This window comes from Mauremys reevesii, linkage group 11 (assembly GCF_016161935.1).
Source record: "Mauremys reevesii isolate NIE-2019 linkage group 11, ASM1616193v1, whole genome shotgun sequence".
Lineage (NCBI taxonomy): Eukaryota > Metazoa > Chordata > Testudines > Geoemydidae > Mauremys > Mauremys reevesii.
The window spans coordinates 67,569,988-67,596,338 of NC_052633.1; the positions used below are offsets into that span (position 1 = coordinate 67,569,988).

At 45.4% G+C, this 26,351-nt stretch overlaps 1 protein-coding gene across 14 annotated transcripts in view; it reads right to left on the minus strand.

Annotated features, from left to right (window-relative positions):
- Positions 1 to 26,351, minus strand: part of SLC15A2 (solute carrier family 15 member 2) — a 124,795-nt gene that overhangs the window by 67,049 nt on the left and 31,395 nt on the right. For 2 of the 14 annotated variants that reach the window (XM_039495699.1, XM_039495698.1), the window contains exons 2-5: positions 22,772 to 22,840; positions 18,178 to 18,394; positions 6,508 to 6,778; positions 3,802 to 3,875 (exon numbers count right to left, since the gene is read on the minus strand). The exons of 2 other annotated variants lie outside the window; for them this stretch is intronic. In XM_039495699.1, coding sequence (XP_039351633.1) covers positions 3,802 to 3,847 — 46 coding nt within the window. In that variant the 5' untranslated portion in view covers positions 3,848 to 3,875; positions 6,508 to 6,778; positions 18,178 to 18,394; positions 22,772 to 22,840. Of the gene's footprint in view, positions 1 to 1,355; positions 1,555 to 3,252; positions 3,617 to 3,801; positions 3,906 to 6,507; positions 6,779 to 7,834; positions 7,912 to 8,944; positions 9,111 to 18,177; positions 18,395 to 21,225; positions 21,440 to 22,771; positions 22,841 to 26,351 lie in introns of those variants that run through there. 10 more of the 14 variants (XM_039495707.1, XM_039495706.1, XM_039495702.1 and 7 more) reach the window with 9 other exon arrangements.

Here is a 26,351-nt window from a genome sequence, read left to right on the forward strand (position 1 = left end):
ACAAAACAATCCTCCACAGACTGTCCAGATAATTCTACAGACAGCGATTAACCACTGATCTGATAATTCCTTCCCTCGATTGCCCATCACCTGCCAATCCTGGCAACTGCAAAAACCGCTGTCTGAGCAGAGTGTGATACCATGATATGCAATACATGCAGATTTTGGCAGTTCCAGCGGGGCGCTTGCAATCTTTTGAAACTGGTGCCTTTGGAGGAAACCATTGCTAGGCAGTCGGGTAAGTGGAGCTCAGCTGCATTTGCAAAAAGGAATGGATGTACCAACTATGAGGTAGTGTAGGGAGAGGCAAATTGCAGCACCGGCTGCTGTGCTGCAGGTGGAGAATTCCGTCATTCAGAGAGGGCAGGTGATGGTTCACCACACACTGAGCCTGGGTGTTCTGGCAAGGAAAGGGAGCATTCATTTTCACCAGGGACTCCTTAAGAGCATACAGGGATGATGCCCCTTCCATGACCAGCACTGTCCAATTCTGGGAATGTGTTGGCACAATCTCCCTCCAGGTCCTTCTGTCACTTGTGCCCTGTAATAATGTTTACTTGTAGTATATTATTCACCCACTAGATGTCTCTCTATGTTGTAAAGAGTTCCAGGCAGGGTGTGGTCCTTGGGTAAACACAGAAGACAAAACTGGAATTCATGCTGTGTAGAAACCTGGTTGTTGGTGGCTGTAGCTATTATCTTTAAAAGCTCTTCCTCTTTACGCACATCTGTGGTTTTCTACATGCCCTTCACCTGGGTCTGGACTAATGGAAGTCAGCACAAGTCATGAGTCGATCTGGTCTTGCCAAATTTGGGCCCAATACTTTCAGGTGTAGGTGATCTCCTGAGATGTATAAATTCAACTGATCTAAAGAAGGTTTTGTGTGCTTAGCAACTTGCAGGACTCGACCTCATGTTTAGAGAAAATAATCCTTAGAAGTAAAAAAAACAGGAGTACTTGTGGCACCTTAAAGACTAACAAATTTATTTTAGCATATTTATTTTAGAAGTAAAACGCACAGGGCACATTTTCTCCATCTCTCCTTCAGTTTTATCTCTAACTATAAGTCAGCGGATAATTTCATCATGGAATGTCTTAGTATCATATTCAGCCATGGATATCTTTCGGCTGATACGCAGCTGTAAAGACTCAGCGATTAAAATTCATTCTCTCCAAGATAAAAACATCTAGAAAGAATTCAAGGTAATGAAACCAGTTTTCAACATTCCTGACATTTCCCATTGTTAACAAAGAGACGATCTAAGAATAGTAAAGTCAGAAGGATAATTTCTCTCTCATATTAGGTCTGATTGATTAAACTTATGACAGAGATTTGATTACTTTTTGTCCTTACCTCACATTTTCAAGGAGGCCTTGTCTAATATGGCCCAGCCTGTGTTTTGAGTCCTAAACTCTCAGATAAGCAGTTTCTTCAAGTTCATAATTTGATTCAGAAAGGCAATTTTCCTTAAAGTTATTCTAATCAAGTAGTCAGGGCCCAAATCATAGAGGTTGATTGACTGCCGGCAACACTTAGATCTTTCTAAAAGAGACTAGTTTTAGATTTAAAGAGGAAAACAATTGTTAATTTTACAGAACCAATTTATTTTTTGTTGTAATGTCTTCAAATATTTGCATTTACTGCAGAGTTTCAGAATTATCTACAGAGATAAAAAAAGGCTAATATATTAATCTCTAGCTTTGTTTAATAGCAGGATGGATGGATAGATAGTTCAAGACGAGTAGTGTGTAAGAGTAATGCTCTTATCTGTGTTTATTAATGACTAGCCCTATATACTATGGAATGTACAGCACGCTTGTAAATTACATCAATGGGATGACACATGGATGCCTACAGGAGACTATAATCCTATGTGTATTTCTGTTATATTTCAGGAAAAGGATATATTCTTCTCTTCAACCATCTCCAGTTTGATATTTCAGTGCTCAGTAGTAGATTATATAGGTGCAAAATTAGCAAATCAGGTCACCAGAGGTTTATATTAAAAAAATGCAGACCCGGTTGTGCACCTACATGCATATGCATTATTATTATTCGTATTACAGTTGCACCTATACATTCCAACTAAGACTGTGCTAAACACTGTTAAAAAATCACATAGTAAGAGACAGTCCTGTCTGGAAAAAACTTGCAATTGAAATAGACAAGAGAGGCAAAGGTGGGAGAATGGAAGTATTGTTATCCCTATTCTACAGGTGGGAAACCAAAGCCGAGCAATTCAAGCCCAGATCTTCCAATGTATTTGGGTAACAGTTCCAAAGAGCTTACAATCTAAACATCTGATGAGACACAGATAGATACAACAAGCAGATATGGTAACAATGAATTTATGACAGGGTAATAAGACAACTTTAAGGCAGCCTTTGTCCTCCCTTCCCGAGGTCCTTTCTCAAGCACAAGAATCTGTTCCATGAAATAATGGCTTATTTTGGGGCATATACACTGAGTAAACCCTAGACCTGAACCCTTCTAACCCGAAACTCCACTTCCGCTGAAACTTGGTTGTGTCCTGAAGTGTGGATCATTTACCCATTAGTTCCCCAGTTATTCAGTCTACTGTTGGTCAAATGTTTTGCTTTCCTTATAGATTCAAAGCCCAGAAGGGACCACTGTGCTCATCTAGAACTTCCCCAAAATAATTCCTACAGCAGATCTTTTAAAAAATATATCCACTTGATTTAAAAATGGGCAGTGATAGAGAATCCACAATGACCCTCAGTTAATTATCCTCAGCTGTTAACATGTTATACTCTATTTCCAATCTGAATTTGTCTAGCTTCAGCTTACAACCGTTGGATCGTCTTATATCTTTCTCTGCTAGACTGAAGAGCCCGTAATCAAATATTTGTTCCCCATGTAGGTGCTTATAGACTGTCATGCCTTAACTTTCTCTTTGTTAAACTAAATAGATCAATCTCCTTGAGCCTATCACTCTAAAGCATGTTTTCTAATCCTGTAAACATTCTCATGGCTCTTCTCTGAACCCTCTCCAATTTGGCAACATCCTTCTTGAACTGTGGATACTAGAACTGGACATGGTATTCCAGCAACATTTATACCATTACCAAATACAGAGGTTATATAAACTCTCTATTCCTACTCGAGGTTCCCCTGTTTATGCATCCAAGGATTGCATGAGCCCGTTTGGCCACAGCATTAAACTGGGAGATCATGTTCAACAGATTATTCACTATGATCCCCCCAATTTTTTTTCAGAGTCACTACTTACTTGGATAGAGTCCCTCTTCCTGTAAGTATGGCCTTCATTCTTTATTCCTAGATGCATACATTTACATATTGTTTGCTTTCACCCAACTTGCCACGTGACCCAGACTGCTTTGTATCAGTGACTTGACATCTTCATTATTCACCATTCCCCCAATTTTTTTGTCATTTGCAAACTTTGTTTTCTTCCAGGTCACTGATAAAGATGTGAAGTAGCATATGGCCAAGAACTGATCCCTGTAGGATTCCAATAGAAACACACCCACTTGATGATGATTCTCAGTTTACTGTCACATTTTGAGACCTATCAGTTAGCCGGTGTTTAATCCATTTACTGTGGGCCATGTTAATTTTGTAACTTGTTTTTTAACCAAATTGACTTGTGGTACCACATCAAATGCCTGACAGAAATCAGAGTATATTACATCAACACTCTTACCTTTAACAATCAAACTTGTCATCTCATTATATATATACATATATATATAGGGATAGTTTGACAGAACTATTTTTGATAAACCCACGTTGACTGGAATGAATTATATTATATTACCTTCCATTAATTCTGTATCAATCACTTTCTGTATCAGCCACTCCATGCCTGGAACTGATGTGAGACTGAAGGACCTATAATTAGAGGGGTTGTCCCGTTCACCTTTTTCAAATATAGACACAACATTAGATTTCTTCCAGTCTTCTGGAACTTCCCCAGTGTTCCAAGAGTTATTGAAAGTCAATATTAATGGTCCAGAGAGCTTCTGAGCCAGCTCTTTTAGGTCGCAATAAAACACTGCTTTATTTCTTAGAATATACAACAATTACACATAAGAACAGAGAGAGAAACAGGTGGGACACATGCAGTTGTACATGTCAAGGGAGTGGCATTCGAGTCAGACTTTCAGCCTGGCTTAGATTTTAGCTGGAATTTACAGTTTGGGTTCAAGGCCAGGGCTCGGGTTCACATTTGAGGGCACGCCGACCTTGTGATCTTTTCTTGTGAAATTTCAGCCCAAAATAGTGGAGTTTCTCATGAGATTCCTGCCATCCTTCCAAAATCAGCCATTCTCAGAGTTTCCCCTGATTTGGGGACAAAATCTCCCAACACAAATTGGTTTTGTGGGGCTTCAAGCTGCATATGAACAGGAACATGGACCACTTCTAGCTTTGGACCCAAACAGAAATTAAAACTGAAGGGGTACACTTGGGTCTGGGGATTCACATCCCAGCTTAAGTCCCCAAATACACTGGGGCACTCAGATTCAAGAAGTAAAGGTTCTGATCCATCTGTAATATATCTGATCTGCCCAGGGAGCTCTAAAAGAGCTTGTTAAATTTGAAATTCCAAGCATGCTGCTGAAGAGGCATCCTTTTAAAAAATAATTCTTCCCGTGAATGACACTATCAGCTTGGTTACAGACATGCCGTGGCCAAGAGCAGCTACTTCTTGGAATTATTCAGACAAGAGATCAATAAAGGGACATAACTTAAAAAGCAGGTCACGTTTGGGACAGTCCCCAGGGAGAGCCCTGGAATTGTCAGTGCAGTTAAACAATCACTAGAGAAGTAGGTATCTGTCCTTGTTAATTACTGAGGGAAACAATGCATGAGCCAACAGAACAATAAGGAAGAAAGGCCAGGATTTTCAGCACCAGACCTCAGCACTTTCCAAGCTAACTGATGAATGTGGGGAATGACCCAAAGACCGCTGAAAGAATTGCCATATTGGATCAGAACCACGATCCATCTAATCCGGCATCCTGTCTTTGACAGTGACCAGCATCAGAGAAAGGTGCAAGAAATCCTGCAGTTATAGGGTAACCTCTCCCCAGAAAGACTCCTACTGACTTTATAAAGTGGTAGTCCCCAGGCATACAAGTGTCAATGAATTTAAGAGCTCGTCTACACAGCCCCACATTGCGGATTATGGGGCGGGGGGGTGAGTTGCAGTACACACTAAAGTGTTGCACTGTAACTGCCCCATGTGGACCCTGAATTTAAAGGTACCAGGTTCATGTTAATGTGTAGACAAACCCTAAGATTGACTAGTGCAGCCAAAATGCTTCTTTACAGTTAAATCAAACCTATTTCAGAAAACTGGCTAGCAATCTGGTCAGAACAGGCATTGCAGAGAAATTTGGGGCACTTTTGCTTCCAATGCTGGCTGCAAATAGAACAAAAACAGCTTCCTTTGTGTTATTTTGTCAGTTCTGGAGCTGAGCAAAGAATTTGCAAAAAATCACATATTTGACTCATTTCCTATCTTTTCCATTGCTAACTATCTGGGAAAAAATCCCAATTTTCTTGAATTTGTTATTCAAAATTATTTACCAAATAATATCTACAAATAATTACAGCTCATTCACAAACAGTTCCTTCAGAATATTAAGGATTGAAATTAAGCTGTTTTGATGGGACATATAGGTCACCTGGTTTCTATCTGTTCTCTGATTGGATAAGCATAACTTGCAGATTTAGAATCAGGTCCCTGATGTGAGCACTGATGATTATGAATCTGAAATTAACTTCATGCGAATTATCTGAAATTCTTGTTGAAAATTCTTTTCCCAGCAAACCTACCTGTTAGAATAGTCACAGAAAGTGAATGCAAAAGGAACTCAAGCATAATCAAAGCAGATCTTCTAACATACATTGGAAAGAAGATTCATGGGAATTCAAGATCATGCCTGGATCTGAGTGAATTTCCATTTCTGCTCCCATATGGGAGCAAGAAAGTGCCGTTTCCTGAAGATGAAAAGTGGTGGTGGAAAAAGCGACATGAACTTTTAAAACCTCAAGAAATGTCTGATTTGAATTTATGGAAAGGATTTAGGTTGGTTTTTATTTTATCTGCACTAATTTGTATTTGAGTATCTAGGAGGGCCAATCTGATGAGTGAGGTAGGGTGACCAGACAGCAAGTGTGAAAAATCAGGATGGGGGCAGGGGGGGGTAATAGGATCCTATACAAGAAAAAGACCCCAAAATCGGGACTGTCCCTATAAAATTGGGACATCTAGTCACCCTAGAGTGAGGTATAGGTTACAAGACAGGTGACTAGCGCCTTAGAATTCATGCTTTGTTTTCTATCACAGATGTGCTTAATTTGCACTTGGTTAATCTTTGGCATCTTTATTTGTGGTTTTGACATGGTTAGATATGCTTGCAATGTATCTCCCTATTCTGATTTCTCTATCTAGACCCATTTGCTTCCTGAGAATCAGCTAAATTAATTAGAAAAATTCATCGTGTCCTTAATTTACCTTAATTTCTTCAGGATGTTAATTAATATATTCTGTGCCACTCATTTCCTTGATACATATGTAGGAGAGTCCTCCTGCAATGCAAACGCGACAGAGAGCGAGAGTTCCCATAGGAAACAGTCTATTCTTTTGATTATTGAAACACGGCTACAGCGAATTTCCTTTAAAATACCAGAGCAAATCCTTCAGCTCTTCCTCAGGCTTCCTTCGGAGGTTTGACCAATTTTGGTACTCCATATTTAGCCACTGTCCCAAAGAAGTGCTGGCGTGTCTGCAGAGGGAGAAGGGAGAGATTTAAGTGTCAGGCATTGTGTCTATCATGCCCAGTATCCTCCGCCAAATTTGGAAGCACTTTACCAGCTGTAGGCCAAATTCTGCTATCCCTGCTGGCCAATAGGAACTTTGCTTGAAGAAGGACCACAGGGTTTGGCCCCATTGGACCAGATTTTCAAAAAAGCTCAGCAGTCGTACATGCGTTCGAGGGAATTCAGCAACCATCTAGGCATCAAAATAAGTGGCCAAATTTCCAAAAGACCTTTATCGTGTTGGATGCTGAGCTTTATTGAAAAACCGGCCCCAACTGTGGGTGCTGACCCTTCGACAATCTGGCCAACCATATTCACATCCAAGAATCACCTTGCTTGTCACTGAAATGCAGCTCTCTCTGCATGTGTGTGTGTGTGTGACAGGCAGGCAGAAGTGTGGAGCAGGGGGAGGGTGGGGAGACTTTCACCAAGGACATAGGAAAAACACCCTGGGTTCGTTAATTCCCAAAGAGAGCAGAGAGAATTTCATTTTTAAAGTCTCACCCACAAGACTTACAGTAAAATTCAATCTAAAACTTCCCTGGGGAAAAGATAATGGGCCTGAGCCGACTGCCTGGCTGTCTATCCAGGTGCTTCTAGGCCCCCAACGTGGTAGTATCCAAGCGAGTCAAAGACATTACTGATTCTGCCAGGATTCAGACGTAGGGTTCCAGTGAATCTAATTATTTCAGCCCTGATGCTTCAGCCGCTAAGCCACCCATGGCATGTTAGTCATTTAATAAGGCCAATCGATGAGTGATGTATTCATCATTTTAGAGGAGATAAACAAGCCATTAAAGCTGTTTGCGAATGGCTGGAGAATAAATTAGAGAACATTATTAGACACGATTGTGTCCCTGGAGACTGGAATGAATAACTGAGAGCCAGATTCTTCTCTCACTTATGCTGGTGTAAATCAAGAGGGACTCAGCTGAAGTCAATGGATTTATACATGCATAGTACAAAAGGGTAGACTCAGGCCTTTTGAATGCATCCCCCATCTAGACTGTACCCTTGCTCACTGTGCATTGAGTCCTACGTAAAACCTGTGGTGTCCTTCTTTGCCTCTGGTTCTTTCGAGTGATGTTCCAGGGAAGTTCTGGAAAGCAGTCAAAAACTGGCATCAGTGGACCAACTTCTGATATCATCAACGCCAATTTAACTGGAGTTATTCCAGAATGAGACCAGTGTAACTGAGATCAGAATCTGAACCTGATGCTGGATGTATTTGTATAATTTTAAATTAATTTGGTTGTGCTGGAAGGTGCCAGGCAGAGTCCTGGAGACTGAAGTCCTCCATATACAGCATGGGCAGTAGCAGTGCAAGCTTCCCCCCACACCATCCAGCAGCACACATGCCATGCCCCACATCCATGTGCATCAGCTCTGAACTGGAGGGACCAACTGTAGAGATGAGAAGGCAGTTTAGTTGCTACGTCCATACAGTCACAGACCCATCAGACAAGACTTCCATGAAGGGCACCAATCAGGAGCAGCCGTGGTAGGTTTTCAACGTGCTACTGTGTGACAGAATTCTGCAGCAGCATAAGGACAAGCAACGCTACAGCAGATTTGTCTAATCTCCGCCCTCCTGTTGCTGCTACAGCAGAAAGTAAGGCAAGGTAGACAGAGTGAAAGCCTCAGTACACAGTCGCATGACCAGGTAAGTTATTAGTAATGCTCAGTTACACCTCAGGCTGGGGGTAGGGACATACAGACACCAGCATAGCTGACAATGGCAAGGCTTGCAAGAAGGCGATAAAGAGCAGTAGCCCTCTTCCTTCCAGCATCTCAGTCCCACACATCTCAATTCTGTGACATGCCTGGTCTCCCATTCACAAGGATGCAGGAGTTGCAAGCTTGTTATAGAGTGGAAGGCTCGAAGGTGGCAGCATAGGATGTTACTGCAGCACCTTCTCTGGGTAATGTACAGTAACTGCTCAGGAATAGCACTGGACTGAAAACAAGAATTCTGTTCCATGAAGAATTACAAGACAACAACCCAGACCCATGCCCGAATAGCCAAGGCATTCCTCTGGGATGTGGGACACCTAGGCTCAAGTCCCTACTCCACCTGATTCGGAGCAAGGACTAAAACCTGGGTCTCCAAAATCCCAGGGGAGTGCGCTAACCTCTGGGCTAGAGCCAGTCTCTTCTGTTGGAGCCGTTCTGCAGCCTGGCGGTGAGTGCACTAACATCAATTGGTTACGGTGGGGCGGGTCTCTCTTTCTCAACGAAAATTTCACCAAAAGGGATACGTTTCCACAAACAGTTCTGGATGTAGCCAATCAGTATTTTCTGACAAAAAAAAAACTTTAGTCAAAAATTTCCAACCAGCCCGTGTGTCACATAGCAACAACCACATGAATACTCAACTTAATGTGAAACATCTGGAAACATCTAGTTGACACTGGGCATGCTCAAAGGCTTAACACATTAGCATAGTCACATGGACTCATTTGCATAGCCATGCCCATAGCTGTAATACAATCCCTATCCTTACCACCATGACGCATTCATCAAGTACTGTATAGGGCCACGTTATCAAGATAATTCAGCTGTGTGTGTGTCACTAACAGCAGAATTTGGGTCATTACTGAACAAAGCAAGAAAGAGCGCACCACATTTACTGACTTTCTTGCTGGAGCCTGCACGGCTGTGTATGTGTCTGCACATCTGGCTATTACAGGGAGGGAATGTAGGTGCAATCTGGGCACAGATAACTTAGTCTCCAAATTCCACACCAAGAGAGAATTATGCATCAGTACTAATAAACACAGAGCATTTTGATTTGAATGATTTCAGGGAGTGAATGGCTGCTGGCACAACCAACCTATTTCATGAGAACTTAGCAGGGGAGTAATTTAATGGAGCTAGAATAAAATGCATTCACCCAGAACTCAGATTTAAAAGAAACTGCTTTTTTCTGAATCACCTGGCTGCACTTTTTTGCACACTTTCCCGGATCAGTGTGCTAATTAACTCAGAACTGTTTGGGCAAAAAGCTTTGGACCTTTTTCCTCTTGCCCCAAAGAGCAGATTCTTTAGAAAAAATAATTATAGATTTTCTTTTCAAGTTCAACTTGTGCAGACTTTGGGTGAGACTCAGCCCCGGAATAAGCAGATGCAATTCCCACTGCAGTCAGTGGGCACTGGTCCTGCTTAAAACGCCCTCTGGCCTATAAGTGGAGGGTCTTGACTAAGGACTTTGGTTGTAGTCAAATAACTGATGGGGTTTCATTGTCATTATTTGCTGAGGGCTAGATTGTCACTACCCTGACTAAGCCACAGTGGGAATCCCCACTTACTCCTCTGCTTGGCCGTGCTCAGATTATAGACAGGCATCAGTGAGGAGTGCAAGAGCTACCCCCCCAATACTGGCTGCTGTGAGTGGGAAGGGGCTGAGGACCCCTTGTGATGCAGTATGGAATCTGGGGGACACTTTAGGATATTATGAATACCAATATTGTAAAATTACAATGAGTTAGGCCAGATATGGCATGTAAAATATCTACAAAAATGTTATAATTTGCCAAATGCGATAATCTTGTTTATATGTTTGTATCACCTTGGTATTATGGGTTATAGATATGTATGTATGTCTGTATTTCAAAACTTGTGCTATGCTTCTGGGTGACACCCCCAGACAGTTTGGCATGAGCTCTGCCTAGCCTGCTTGATGGCCCATTAAGGACCATCAGCTATACAACTGACCCACTGAGAGAAGACAAGGGATACACCTTATGACTCAGGAAGGCATGCAGGGGCCTGCCTATGGACAGAACTCAGACTTTCAGGCCATGTGCCAGGCAGCTTGGGTCTGGAACAAAGGAAATCAAGCTGCATGGCAAAAGACTATAAAAGGCAGCTGCATCTTCTCCATTTTGTCCTCATTCCTGCTTCTCACCTCTGGAGGAACTTTGCTACAAATGAAGCTCTGAACAAAGGACCGAATGACCCATCCAAGCTGTGGATGTGTTCCAGAGGGACTTTCAAACCCGCAAACTCACCAATACTGCTAGGAACCTAATGGACTTGGAAGTCTTTGTATGCATGTGACTGTTTTACCATTTAACATTTCTCTTCTTGTTCTTTCTTTTTTCTTTATAATAAACCTTTAGTTTTAGACGCTAAAGGACTGGCTGGCAGAGTGGTTTTTTGGTAAGATCCAAACCTACGCTGACCTGGTGAGGTGGCTGACCCTTTGGGGTCAGCAGAAAATTTTACATACATGAGCAGTTTTTAAAATGACTTCTCCCTGTACTGGACCGAGGCGCTGGCTGGGAGCCAGAGAACTGGAATGCAATATGGGGGCTGTGTGATTTCTTTTTTGCTTACTGATAACCAGTGTGGGGGAACAGAAGCAAAGTTTGTGACCGGTTAGAGAGTTTAACTTCAGTGTTATCCACCAGTCTTGGGAGTAACTACTCTCCCTTTTGCAGCCTGCCCTGACCTTGGCATTTCCAGTGAGGGCTACCCAGGCACCCTGGGTCACATCCCTGACTCCACCTACTCCAGTCACCAAACAAAGTAGCTCAGTTCTATGAGGCAGGCACCATCTCATTGTTCTGTGTCTGTGGGGGCTCCAAGGTGCTACCACAACACAATAAATAAAAATTGATGGCCAGGTGCATAGGGAGGAGTGAGCAACTCCACAAAAAGGGGTGAAATGGTTTATTCCTTCCCCAAGAAAGGGAGGGGCAGGCAGGATTGTATCTGTCTGAACCACAATTCATTCTCTGGTCTGCCTCTTGGGGAGCACAGTCAGGCACTGCTCCCCACTCAGCACAAGACTGTGGAGTTACAGACTAGCCCCAGGTGCTGACAGTATGCTCTGTGCTGTACCAAACAGAGAGGAAGATTTGGGGCCAGATCCTCAGCTGATGTAAATCCATTTAATTCCATCCACGTCAGTGGGACACGACCAATTCACACCAGCTGAGGAGCTGGGCCCACGTTCTAGAAGGCACACAATAGAATTTGAACAGCCTATACAAACAATGTACTAATGGGAGCCATGCATCCAACGAAGTGGGTATTCACCCACGAAAGCTCATGCTCCAATATGTCTATAAGGTGCCACAGGACTCTTTGGGTTTGGCTACACTTGCAGGTGTGCAGCGCTGGGAGTTAAAGCTGTCTTCGTACAGCTGTGTAGGGAAAGCGCTGCAGTGTGGCCACACCAGGGCCGCCCAGAGGATTCCGGGGGCCCGGGGTCTTCGGCGGCGGGGGGCCCTTCCGTTCCAGGACCCGCCGCCAAAGTGCCCCAAAGACCCGCGGCGGAGCCCCACCGCCAATTATCGCGGCGGGACCTGCCGCCCGGTCTTGGCGGTAATTCGTGGCGGGGGTCCCCGCCGCGGGGCACTTTGGCAGCGGGTCCCGGAACAGAAGGGCCCCCGCCGCAAGACCGGGCTGCGCTCGACGGCGGCGGGTCCCGCTTCTCCCTGCCCCCGCCCGGCCCCGCTTCTCCCCGCCTGGCGGCCCCGCTTCTCCCCTGCTTCTCCCGGCCCGGCCTCGGCCTCTTACGGCGCGTCGCGGCAGAGCCTGAGCTCCGTCCCGCTCAGAGCCGCGTGGTGAGGCGGGGCTGCAGCTCCACGCCGGCGGAGGCAGCTGCCCGCCCCTCCCCACGCCGCTCTGAGCGGGCGGCTCAGGCCCCATTGGAGCTCCCAGCCCCGCCCCCTCCCCACGCCGCTCTGAGCGGGGCGGGGCTCAGGCCCCGTTGGAGCTCCCAGCCCCGCCCCCTCACCACACGGATCGGGGCGGGGCTCAGGGGCTCGGCCGGAGTCTCGGCGCTTGATGCGCTGAGGCTCCAGGAGAGGGGCGGAGGCGGGAGCCTCCGCTCTTCTCTTGGGGGCCCCTGCGGAGCCCGGGGCAAATTGCCCCCCCCCCTCTGGGCGGCCCTGGGCCACACTGACAGCTACCAGTGCGGCAGTGTGGCCACATTTACAGTGGTGTTGGGAGTGGTGCATTATGGGCAGCTATCCCAGCGTTCAAGAGGCTGCAACATGCTTTTCAAAAGAGGGGGTTGGGGTGGAGTGTGATAGGGAGCGTGGGGGAGACAGAGAGAGTGGATTTTTGGAGCTGACACTGTGTCAGCTCCCTGCCTTGCAAGTTCCAACCCCTTCCCCCACCCCTCTCTCATTCACTAAATGCAAATAGCCTTCTTTGTTTTCTTCCTCACAGACCAGATAAGCAGCTGCTCCGAAACGGACACACACACCCCCGCCCGCCGTGCTGCTTCTCTCCTCAAGCAAACACTAGCTGTGGACATTCCAGAGGGATCCCCCTGCCTGCCTCATTCACAGCAAACAGGAGCTGTGTTTGTTTTTTAGATAAGCAGCTCCGGGAGCCCCGAGTTCACAACAAAACAAAGAGAGGCATCACAACAAAACAAAGAGTGTTATCTTTACTTAAAAGCATTATGGGAAGGTTCCGGAGGTCAGTTACAGCGTAGTAAGATTAATCACTGTTTACACTGGCACCCCAGCACTGCAACAGCAGCGCTGTTCTCTTTATTCCTCTCGTCGAGGTGGAGTACATGCAGCGCTGTAGCCAGGGAGATGCAGCGCTGTATGTGCCTTGCCAGTGTGGACAGGGAGTAAGTTACAGCCCTGTAAAGCCACCACCAGCGCTGTAACTCTCAAGTGTAGCCAAGCCCTTTGTTGCTTTTTACAGATCCAGACTAACATGGCTACCCCTCTGATACTATACAAACAATGCTTCTAAAAAGGGAGAATATATTTACTCTCTGGCTCAGTCATCACATGGCTGTTCCCCTCCTGTCTGAAAGCTTTATTCATGTAGCTGCAAGACCTGGTTGGAGAGGGAGATTCAGCTGATGGCAAATCCAAAGTATATACATTTTCTCAAAGCTCTTGAGAAGAATTAGGAATCCAAAACGTATGTGAGAGAGGGAGATGTTCTTCTATCCAGTGCTTTATGGGGCTTCTTGTTCTGATTTCCTGACTCAGGCCAAAGATTGTTCCCACTAATCTTTAAAAAGAAGCCAATGGCCAAGAAAAGCTGGTTCTGGGGGTTAATTTAATGTAGCACAGCAACCTCCCTAGCCTGCAGCTTGTACTGTAGAACTCAGCTTCTGTGATTTTACAGCTCTGGGGATGACCCTCCAGGCCGAAAGGAAGTGATAACCATGCTGCCGGCCCTGCAAAGCTGTGAGATGCATTCAGTGAGAGTTCATTGCCAATACTCATGCCACTGTTCAGCTTGCTGAAAAGTACTAATGGGAGCACTGGGCATGGAGAGGACAAAGCCTTTTTATTGAATGGCCTCCCAGCCAGTGTGTGAGTAGGGTTCTTTCTCTCTCACACACATTGTGAATGGTGGGGGATCGGGGGTTGTTACGTGCAGGACTTAACTCATTGTCTCTTCCCAGCTCTCACTTGCAAGGACAAATCCTGCAAAAAATGCCATTGAATTCAATGGGAGTTTGGGTGTGTTCCAATCAGGGATTCTATTCTGCTCATTGGAGAGAGGGCCCGATTCTCCTCTCAGGGAGACCTGTCTAAATCAGGAATAAGTCCACTGAGATCAACAGAGCTACCCCACTGTGAAACTGGAGTAAATGAGAGGAGAACAGGCCCAGAATGACTAAGCCACAAAATTCATGTCTGGATCCAGACTTCCTCACAGCCCTGGGTGGCGTCGGATGGTGAATTCCAGCCTGAGTCCCTCGCTGCCCATACCTGACTTCAGGTTGCTTTGCTTTTCTTATCTGCCAGATCCCCCTTTGGATGTGATCGTGCTGCACGTTTACATGGATTACAATGAGCCAAAAAGCCATGGCAGTTGTGGCCAGTCCCATTTCCTGCCATATCTCCTCTTATAATCCTTAGGGCTGTCAGGTGGTTCTGTAGCAGGCACCAAGCTGAGAGCATCGAGACGGCAGTTAAAGAAAGGCCTTCTCAACTCCCTCAGGGTTCACCCCACAGGCCTCCAGAAATGAAGTTTTGTCTACCTCGTTTCACACAATAACGGCCTCGATGACCTCCCACGTAACAGAGATTGCAGCACACCAAGCAAAATCAAGCGTGTCCTTTCAGTGTCCTGTGGGACAGTGTGTGTCTCTAAGGCACAGCCCTGCATTGGCAGTGGGATAGAACTGTACTACCCCAGAGGGAATTTAGGGAGACTAATCCCACCCCAGCTCCTTAACATCCATAGGACGGCGTGCAGCCATTTAGGATGGTACAGCCTGTTTCCCATCCCCCATCCCCAGTGCATCTGCCTGCTCTGCCAAGCAACATAGAGATGGGGAGACCTATCCAGAGCAGGGCCAGCTCCAGGCACCAGCATTCCAGGCTGGTGCTTGGGGTGGCATTCTGCAAGGGGCGGCAGTCCCTGTTGTTTTGCCCCCAAGCAGTGCGCCGAGTTGCCACCGCAGAGGGCGGGGGCAGTCCGTGTGCCCTTAGGGCGGCAGGTGCGTTTCCGTGGTGAGCGCAATTCCGCTGCAGCTTCTATGTTTAGCTGTCCGGGGCGGCTTCAGCTAAACATAGAAGCTGCCGCCGAATTGCCGCCGCCGCAGAAACACGCCTGCCGCCCTAAGGGCACAGGGACTGCCCCCGCCGTCCGCAGCGGCAATTCGGTGCGCTGCTTGGGGCGGCGAAAACTGTAGAGCCGGCCCTGATCCAGGGGCTTAGATCATCAGATTAATTGCTGGCTTCATCCAGCTATTTCTACAGAGGATCTTAGTCTGTATTTCTTAGAATAGCTTTAATGGGGAATTCTCAAGACTTGCTAGCGTACAAGAAAGAATTATTTGAAACTGAGAAGGCCTGTGCCTTGCACTGAAGTGGTAAAGTGGTAATCATGTGGACTTCCCAGGATACACTGAAAAGGCCCTTCAGGCAAGCTGGGTGAGGTAATATCTCGTATTGGACCAACTTCTGTTGGAGAGAGAGACAAGCCACAAGCCACACAGAGCTCTTCTTCAGGTTCCATAGAAGTTGGTACAATACAAGATGTTACCTCACCCCCTTTGTCTCTCTAATGTCCTGGGACCAGCACAACTACAAATTCAGGCAAGGTCAGAGGTGAAAGTAAGCTGGTCCAGTCCAGCGTACCGGCAAGAGCCAGTACACTGTGCCGGACTGCACCGGCTTCCGCAGTAGGGATTTAAAGGGCTCTGGGCTCCCCGCCGCAGCGGGCAGCCCAGAGCCCTTTGAATCCCGCCCGCGGCTCCAGCGTCCGGGCTGGGGACGGATTTAAAGGGCGCTCTAAGTCCTGTAAATTACTGTAAGTTAAGTCCTGTAAGTTACTTTCACCTCTGGGCAAGGTGCAATCAACCCAAGCTGATTTATTCTTATCTCATCACTGTTGGGGGCAGGAAGAGGAGGAGAGACAGGGCAAGAGACAGGAACAGCTTGAGTGTAATGTAATGGCAAATTAGATCACACTAGGCCTGTCTCCACCCTGTCCTTTTGCTCCTGAACTGCACTGACACCACCTTCCAGCTAACTTCCTGAGTTTACAAGACAGTTGTGAGAGTGGAAGGTAGAATTTAAAAGGGTTTGAAAAGTTATAGAAGAGAGAAAATCTGCGGCAGTATATCCTATTAGAGATGGACCAGAAGCAGAACCACCACCCGCCTTTCAGGCTTGGGGGGAAAGCTCAGACTTTGAAATTGGAATTAACAAGACATGCCACCCCTCACCTTAATTATATTACATGTATTTTACTTCCCTGTCTTCCAGCTTCCATGTACTTTAATTGCAAGCTCTTCTAGATGGGCATGCTTTGTTCTACATCTCTGAAGCATCTATCACACTTTTGGGTACTTGATAAATAACAGTAACAATAATTAAAAATTAGGCGAAATTTTCAGCCAAGCAGATCTTCCTTTAGGCCAGCACAATTTGCACCCATAATATTTGTGTGTGTAACAAACTTTGCAATCATCAAATGAATGGCAGGTGCAAATCAGCCTCAGACTGCCTCATTTGTCCCCACAGTTCTGCATAATCACAAGAGATGGCACAAAAACATTTTGCAATAAAAATTGGGCTCCATCAGCTCAGGATATAAAATTACATTTTATCCCATGAGGCCGTGCAAGTTCAATGTGCCATGACTTAGCTTATCTGAGTCAAAACAGCTAACTACCCAAAGGAGCAGAGTAGTTTGATATAAATGTGCTCATTGCACCAGGAGTGCTCTAGAAATGGGGTTTCTTCAAGATCTCCATTATTTCCCTTATTTCTTAAAGGGACATTGTCAAGATAAGGGAAAAACAAAAATTCCTACCGTGTGTTACCAATACTACCCAACTTCATCCAAACTGAGAGTATTTTAAAAATCTCATTTGCTGTTTATTCACTCTTTGCATTTCACAGGGAAACTGCTCTGGCCAATTTCACTCTGTGTTTTTCATCAGTTTCACTCATGGGTTCACCGCATCAGATCTGCCTCAGGGTGGGGGCTGGGTTTTTAACTCAGCCAGAGGATGTGCCAGTTGTTTCTCATTAGACTGTTGAAGAGCAGCTTTCACATGCAAACCCTCCTTCCCCTCTTCTTTCTTTTTGTTTTACAGTCCCTCAACTCTGAGCCTAAACTTACTTGACCATCACCATGGAATTGTTCAAATTAGGCCCAGTTGTCCCCTGTGGAAAAGGAAGGGATGGGAACCACCCAGAGCCAGGTGGGGGGCACTAACTGCACGTCATTGGTCTCATTTGCCTACAAGCTGCCCTCCACCACACACGCTCCAGGGGTAAGAAGGGCAAGACGGGCTTGAGAGAGCTGGGCCTGGAGTACGGCTTTATCGACAGCATTGTCAGCTCTGCAGGGATATCCCACAGTGTCAGAGTTCACTTGGGCAAGTTCCTGAGATGGCTGGAGAGCGGGGAGGTGGCCAGCAGGGGAACTCATGGGGACATGGCTCCATTGGCTGCCACAGAATCAGGAAGGAAGAGGTGGGCCAGAAGACAACAAGAAGCCTTTGCACAGCTGGCCTGGGCTGTCACCTGACCTCTGGAGGCTGCACAAGTCCTTCCGGCCAAATCCCCTCCAGCTCAGGAATGTCTTGAAGAAAACGCCATTACTGCAATTTCAACGTGTTTCCTATTTACATTGTAAGCTCTGTGTGTTACGCTGGCATAAAGTGCCAAGCACAGCAGGGCCCCAATCCCTGAATGGGGCCTCCAGGCACTACCACAATACAAATCATAAATATCTCCAGCTTCAATACAAGATTATTCTCCCTCTGCTTTTCTCCTCGTTACCACTCCCGCTCTATGGCCACCTGTGGAATTTTCATTCCAACCCTCTAGTCTTTCCCCACTGCCACCACCTACAATGGAGATTCAGACGAAAACATCCACCTGGTTGTTCTGCTGCAATGTGAACTTACACCGAATCTTTGCTTTTACTGCTTGACTTACAGCTTCAGTGCCGTAGCTTCTCCTATTTGTCAATTTCTCCATTTCTCATCTGACCTTTAGTACTTTATAAGGAATCTTCTATTTTTTTCAGTAGGTGGCCAGTCCTTGAAACTATAATTACTCCATTATATCACCATAGCCGATTCTAAGTAATTTTCCAGAAGTTCAGTTCAGTCCTCTGCTTGCCTAAGGAGATATAAAAATTTACACCTATTATAAAATTGAGAATAAAAGCTGATTGCAGCAGGTAAAGACAATAACGTGCTGTAATGTTAACTAGCTCAATTGCATTGCATGTCTATTTAAAGAAGACTTGTCTGATTGTCAACAGGGCAGTGATTTAAATTCCTGCTAAAATTACCGCCATAAAAGTAACAGCGTTTTATTACATTAGTACAGGGAACAGTTATGTACATTTTGGACTTTTATGCCTGTTGCGAGTGGTGAGCAATCTATTAATTATTAAGCCAAAATGATCTGCTGAAAGAGGCAGCAAATTTAGTTCCTAAAAAACAATTTTAAAAAATCCAGCAAACTGAATGGCAGAGTTGGGAACAGAATCCAGGCTGCACATGGGACTGTTCTCAAGGCAGGCATGAAACAGCAAGGAAGACTGCTTCAGTGGTTAGGGAGCTAGACCAGGATTTGGGAGACCCCAGTTCATTTACTCTTTCATAGACTGCCTGTGCAACACCTTGCATAAGCCTCAGTGTGCCTGTTTCCCATCTGTAAAATGGGGATAACACCACCCTTGTGAGGTAGGGGGAAGTGCTATCAGGATAAAAACAGTGAGGACTGCAAGGTGCTGAAGGAGGCCACTCTAGATAGGACAGAACTTCTATTGATGTCAAGGTGTGTTCTTGATGCAAATCAAGGCAATATGGCCAAATATACTATGAACAGAGATAATTTCATTCCGCACTGAAATGCAGCCTATGGGTAACCATATACATACGTATAGTACTGCAGTGCCCTAGCACAAGCCAAGCAGTTGCAGTGCAAGCTTCCCCATATTACCCAAGCTACACACTTAAACTCTATGCGGAGCACATCACCTTACATTGCAAGAGAGTAATTCAGTCTTGATACCAATGCAGCCCTTGAGACTGCCGACAGGGTGGGCAGTTTGTGCCAACTGTGGCGGTGGTTTTGTGATACAGACACTTGTCTGTGAAAAACTGAACTGAGATCCAGCAAACTCATTTCATGCAGACCACCAAGCAGCCAGCTGATGTGATGGTGATGCCTTTAGGATGCTATCAAATCCAACATGGGAAGGATTAGAACCAGCAATTTATCAAAATAATCTTGTTCATTCACATTCAGCTTACTCACCATGTATTCACTCTTTACTCAGGATTATTCTAGACTGCTGAGTAAGGATAGCCAGATTTGGCCCTTTATTGCTGTTACGGTTTTTCCCAGGAAATTTGCACTGGAAAATGTTTGCAATTTTGAAAATAATGCCTTTGTAAACACTGTGGCTTTGGGTTCCACAGGATAATAGGACCATTATGGCATAAATTCGTTAGAAGTGATAATAGTTCGAGCAGGCTATAGAGTAAAAATCAATTGTGTTAAACTTTATGACCCCTCTAGAATTCATTTATTTTGAAGTTCATTCGATTTCTGTAAAAAAAAATACAAAAAAAAAATCTCACTTAAATGGGGTAAAGGGAAGAGCTTTGGAGAACTCTCAGCATCCCATTATATTTGGTACAATTTTGTGATTGGATTTGCATAAGATGATTTCTAATTAGGAACCGCAGCAGCTTAGGAACATTGGTCTGACTGACAGCTAGCACTGCAGGAGCAGCCAAGATAGGAAGAACACATGCCTGGAATGTGAATCGCAGAAACTGGCCTTCAAACTTATCATTAAAGAAAGATTTGATCTGCTATGAAAAATACCTCATCAGCTGGAACAACGGCCCTCACAGAGCTACGAATCATCATCTTATCAAGCAGAGCACAGGAACCATGTACATATAATGACCAATCAGAGGGATTTATAGGGCGGTCTCTGAGCCACAACAATAGAAAACACCCAACCAGCCAGATGACACATCAAAACGAGACAGCGGCTAGAGGGGAACGGCAGGCATGTTTTGTAAGTTACCCTAGTACCTAGTTTAATATGTGGGAGGTGGGTTAAAATACAAAAGGAGGATTATAACATTAAGGCATGGGATTGGGACTCAGGAGATCTGAATTTATTTCCCAGCTTTGCCGCAGACTGTGTGTGGGACCTGCGGGAAGTCACCTCGACTCTCTGGGCTCTAGTTCCTCACCTGTAATGATAGTACTCTCCTTACCAGACTTGTTTATTTCGATTGTAAGCTCTTCTGGGCAGACACTGTCTGTCTATGTGCTTGTACAGCACATTTTACACTGGGGCCCCCAATCTCAGCTGGGCGTGCTACCATAATACAAATAATAATATTTGTCAACTTTTCAGTGTGTTTACATTTGGGAATGGAGGTTGTTCCCTTTCCCCAACACAGAAATGAATATGAAATAGACTAAATTCCTTTCCTCTTCATTAAAGCTCTTCAGAGGGCAGGTCTCTGGTTTGGAAGTTAAGGGTTTTCATAAGCTACACAGAATATCACCACTCTTTCTGGGACACTAGCCATTGCCTACAGGACCTTCCACCCACACAAAGTAGTAAAGTCTCCAAGTGGTCCCTGACGGGGTCTTTTGGAGCCGAGGGGAAAAATTGTCCTTTAAACTGCGGAAATCTTCAGAGGGGAACTTCAGAGCTCCACCAACAATGGAAATAGAAAGCAGCTGCACTGACAGTCCCAGTTAGGAGCAACGATGTGCAAAAAGGGCTTTGAAAAACAACTGGCCTTTCATCTTCAATAGCAAGCTAAACAATTATAAACCAGCTGAGCTTAGCAGGGGAAAGCAAATCACTGCCACACAGTACATTAAACATGGCAAGGCCTTCAGATGCCATATTTTGTCAATCTCCTTTTTAGATAATGTGCTCTTTCCAAATGCTAAAATGTGACCTGATTAATAACAATGAAGACATTCCTCTGGATCTCTTGTCAGTTTCACTGCCCATGTCCTCTGCTTAGTTTACAACAGGGGAAGGAGGAAGGTGTGGACGTTCAGGCAGAGAACTGGAAGTTAGAAGATCTGGGTTCACTTTTGACTCTGCAAAAGGCTCCCTTTGTGACCTTGGGCAAGTCACTTCATCTCTCTGTGACTCCATGTCTTCATCTATAAAATTAGGATAATTCTAATGTTATATACATATCTTGTGGCAATGAGTTCCACAAGAGCAGACAGGCTAACTAAGCATTGTACATAAATACCTTTGTTTAAATTTGCTGCATTTCAATTGCATTTAATGTCCCCTTGTCGAGAATGGGTGTTCACACATTACCCAATCTTCCTTTTCTACACCCTTCACTATTTAATATATATTTAGAGAGGAGACACATAAAAGGGGACACGGTAAAGTCCCAATCCTTTCATTTTCGCCTCACATGGAAGACTTTCCAGGACTCTGATCATTTTTGTCACCCATCTCTTACCTCCCTCAATTTCAGCTGGATTCTTTTAGAGACAGGGAGACCCCCAGAGCCAAACACAGTATTCCAGAGTGCACCGCTGATTTGTAAGAACAGCCCTTTACGTGGTCCAGGTGGTAATGCTCTTCCATGTTCTATCTTAGTGCACAGATATACCTAGCTTAAGTCCAGCCTGCCTGCTCCCAGTGCCATATGCCAGCATGTCCTCTCCTCCTTTACCAGTTAGCAAATAAACCTGTAGAACTGCACGTTGCAACTAACTTTTTCCCCCTCTGCTCCACATTAGGATACAAGATAACTCAGTGCACACGGAAACCAAACCCTGCTTTCTCTGTCGTTACATCTTGTGCCCAACTTTTTGCTGTTTGTCAGGCTGAATGACCAGCACAATTCCTCTCTGGCAAATACAAGCTGGTGCTGACACTTGTGGCTAAATGCCTGGTGTTGTGCCAGATGTTTTTGTATCCGCCAAGAGCAGACAGTTGCCCCCAGAGGAGTTGCCTTGAGAAGAGCCCAGCTGTTTTACTCTGCTAAAATGTGCGCTTTAATTTGCTTTCACAGCTTTCACCAATGAAACAGCATATGGGTCTCTGCTTTATTCTTTAATTCCCTGCAAAGCAACACCAGGGTTTCAAGAGGGACCGTTTGCTAAGATCACAGTTCTAATTACGACAAGATCACGTACAGATAGTGCCTACTCACACGCTAAACAGTGCAGCACATTTAGCATTTCTACAGCATTTTCTGGAAGACCCCTGGGAGCACGACTTATAGATTCCTGACTAGGATTCTGGAACAAACAATGGTGACATTGCCCCCTGAGAACTGGTCCCACATTTTATGCTGAGCAGAGGACATGCAGGGAAAGGCCCTTGGGAGTTTAGTCAGTGGATGAATATTCATACTGTGTCTGATCCTGTTCCCACTGAATTCAGTGGCAAAATTCCCATTGATTTCAATGGGAGTAGAATCAGGTCCATGTGATGGTTACAAACATTATTGATTATATTTTATGTACCTCATTCTCGAGACTCTCAGCAACTTGATTTCAGGATCTCTCAGTGACCCGAGATGCAACACCTTCCGCCTGGGGATCAGAAAGTGCTTTGAAAAGATTAGCGAGCAGAGGCAATGTACACACTACCACTTATGTTGGTATAATTTATGTTGCTGAGGGATGTGAATAAGCCACCCCCTCAAGTGATGTAAATTACACTGACTTAAGTGCCGGTGCAGACAGCGCTATGTCGGCGGGAGAGCTGCTACTGCCGCTCGTGGGGGCTGGAGTAATGAAGTTGACAGGAGACCTCTTTCCCGTTGGCTTAGAGCGTCTGCACTAGCAGTGCTACTGCAGTGCAGCTGCATCAGTGCAGCTACACCGCTGTAAGCTCTGGAGTGTAACCATAGCCTAAGACTCACAACATCACCTGTGTGGTAAGTATTGTGTGTCCCCATTTTACAGATGGTGAAACTGAGCCACAGAGAGGTGAGGTAACTTGGCCAGAGTCACCCAGTAGCTCAGTGACAGAGCCCAACTGTCCCACCTCCCATTCTGGTGCTTTAACCACAGAGCCTTTGCCATCTAGAGATAGCCACAAATATATCCACAAGTTGGTAGCAACACCTACCTTTCAGAGCCCCTCAGCTGAGGATCTGAGCGTACTTTACAAACATGCATTTATATCACCCCTGTGAAGCTGGCAAGTATCATTGTCTCCGTTTTTCTGATGGGGAAATTGAGGCACAGAGCGGAGACATGATTTGCTCAAGGCCACCTAGGGAGTCATTGTCGGAGCCAAGACTAAGACACCAGGAGCAATGTGTGAGCAGCAAGGAGATTACAACTCTGAATGTCATCCAATTTGTCAGTGTCCACCATGCTGTCATTTACTCTTGAACAAAGCCCTCAAATATCCTGAGATGGAAATCAGCTGCTAAAGCCCATGTGAGTTCCCCAGCAGAGCTGGGTGGAGGGGAGAGAGACGCAATGGGGCAAGGAGGAGGTGGGACCAGGGCCTGAGCAGAGAAAGAGGCGGGGGGGAATCAAGGGCAGGGGAGGAGCTGTATTAAGTAGCATGGTCTCTCCCTCAGCTGTGTTAGGCACTCTGACAGCCCTCTGCAGAGCACAGCAGAAGGCCGGCCCTCAGTAGCAGCACTATCTTGGTGTTCCGGGTTAGTTTCTTGTTATAATTGATTCTAGATAGCAAAACTTGTGTACAAGTTCTAGATTGGTGCTAGCTGTTAAAACTTCTGGTGCAATCCACAGACCTTAGGCCATAATCATTGTCTTCTTAAGCTGATGATTAGGCCAAATTCAATACAAGCTAGCGCAATGCTACTGCAAAGCTGCTGGAGTGCCTCTTCACTATGGGTGATGAGCACTGCATCATCGGTATAAAGAAGTTCTCCTATCAGCAGGTGTTTCGTTTTGCTCTTGAACATGAAGTGTGGAAGTTTTCCATCTGGTCTTGTATGGAGATATACACCTTTGGTGCTAGATGAGAAAGTACAGCAAAGCAGCAGAAAATACTATATTGAAGAGTCCTGGTGCCAAAACATATTCCAGTTTGACACCACTGTGGATTTCAAAGCTGTCAGAAGGATCAGCATCATACTGGACTGTAGCCTTTATACCATCACAGAAGGATCAAATCAGACTAAGGAGGATTGAGGAGGCAAACAATTCTCTCTAGCAATTGGAAAAGGCCCTTTGTGCTGACCAGGTCAAAATCCTTTGTAAGATCTATGAAGGCCACATATAGAGGTTTTCCTTGTTCTTGACACTTGTCTTGCAGTTGCCTTAGTATGAAGGCAATGACAATAGCTGATCTACTGGCATAGAAGCCGTACTAACTCTCTGGATATGCACGTCCATTTGACCACAGGTACTAATTTTTGAATGCAAAACCCACACCATGTTCATGGCTATCCTGTTTGCTTTTTCCATGCCAGAAAAAATGGGTAATGCATCTCGCCATAAAGAACCTGTGTCAGCTAATCTGGTTGCAGAGAAAGTGGCTACATGGATGTTGAATTTCTCTAGGTCGCTGTCAGAGAAGGCTGACTTTCTAGGGCCTTGGACCTATTCGAGTTTGACATACCTGTGCACATTGTCCTTTCGTTCCAACAAGGAAGTCTGGAGAGGGCAACCATTGTAACCGAACCTTCGGTGCGTATACCTAGGAAGAAAGGAAGGAGGCAGAGTCTTGCCTTAGGACAAAAGCCCCCCTCAGAAGTACTGACTAGGCCAAAGACTTGAAGAGCATGATGTTTGGAAGCCAGCACAGCTGCAGGAGATGCTGGAAGGATCGACAGGAGATTTGATTCAGGATTTTCTCCCCTGACCTTTGTTCAACCAAGAACTAGCAGCAAGGCAGCAGTGCCAGATGGAGTTACTCCTTTGTGGATATTGTTTTTTATTCCAGGGGTATCTGGCATACCCCCATTGAGTGGTGGAGTTTCGAGTTTAGTTGCTGAGCACCCAAACCATGGCAGGTTGCACTGGGTTAGGTGGGACCGGTAGCAGGCTATACGTGCCTGCCCTGACCTAATGTATGTAAACAGTGGTTCAGATAACAATGAAATAGAAGGGGGAGATCTCACTGCACCAAGGAGGGGAAGTCTGCGAAGGAGCCTGGAAGGGGGAGGCACTCTCTCCACTCTTAGTTCCAGAGTGAGGTATAATGCAGTTACATTCCTGTTGCATGCGCTGTAAGTACCCTTCTGAGACAGGAAAACCAAAGCTGCAGCTAGCAGACCAGATCTCTCAGCTCCTGGCCAGCATGGGCTCTCAAGCAGTCTCAGCAATCTTAACTATGATCAAGAAACCTTGGACATTGGCCTTGCCCTGAAAATGTTGACTCTTTCTGCCAGCTTGATTATGATCTTGTGAGTTACTCTCTACGTCATGCACGTAGCCATATTATCTATATTAGAGTAGATCTTGCTGACACTCAACTATTCCCCTAATTCACACCCCGGTGATTTTGTGAGAGTCAGTCATGTCAACGTGGCAAATGCGTACAAGTCCCCTACCCAACCCTGGCCTACCCCTAAGCTCCCAGACCCAGCCATTTAAGCTGAAGAAGCTTACCTGTGGTTCACAAAAGCCATTTACAAAGCTGCCAGCAAGTCAATTTCAAGAGGTTGTTATAAGTCCTACATTCCCTGCCTAGATGAGGAGTGTGCAGAACTCCTCAAGTAATATGAAGAAAATGCAATCTAGACATGACCACACATCTTTTAGACAGCTTGTATGCTTCTAGAGGAACACGCAGAGCTAAACATGGCAAGATATAGCTGCAAAGCCTGGGCACTAATCAAAAAAATTGGTGCTGCTCAGAAGCCTTCGACACAGCACCATGAGCCAGTCTCTCCTAACAGCCAGGGCAGATAAGGACAGAAAGTTTGAAAGAGGTGAAGAAATAGCAACAACACAAACAGAGCGTAACTGAAAAGGCTTCCAGCTTTTCACCCCATCTGAAATCGAAAAAGCAGCCAAAACACTGAAAACAGGAAAAGCCTGTGGGCTTGATAACTTCCCTCCTAAATTCCTAAAGAACCTGGGAAAAATGAGCAGACAGCAGCTAGCCATCTTC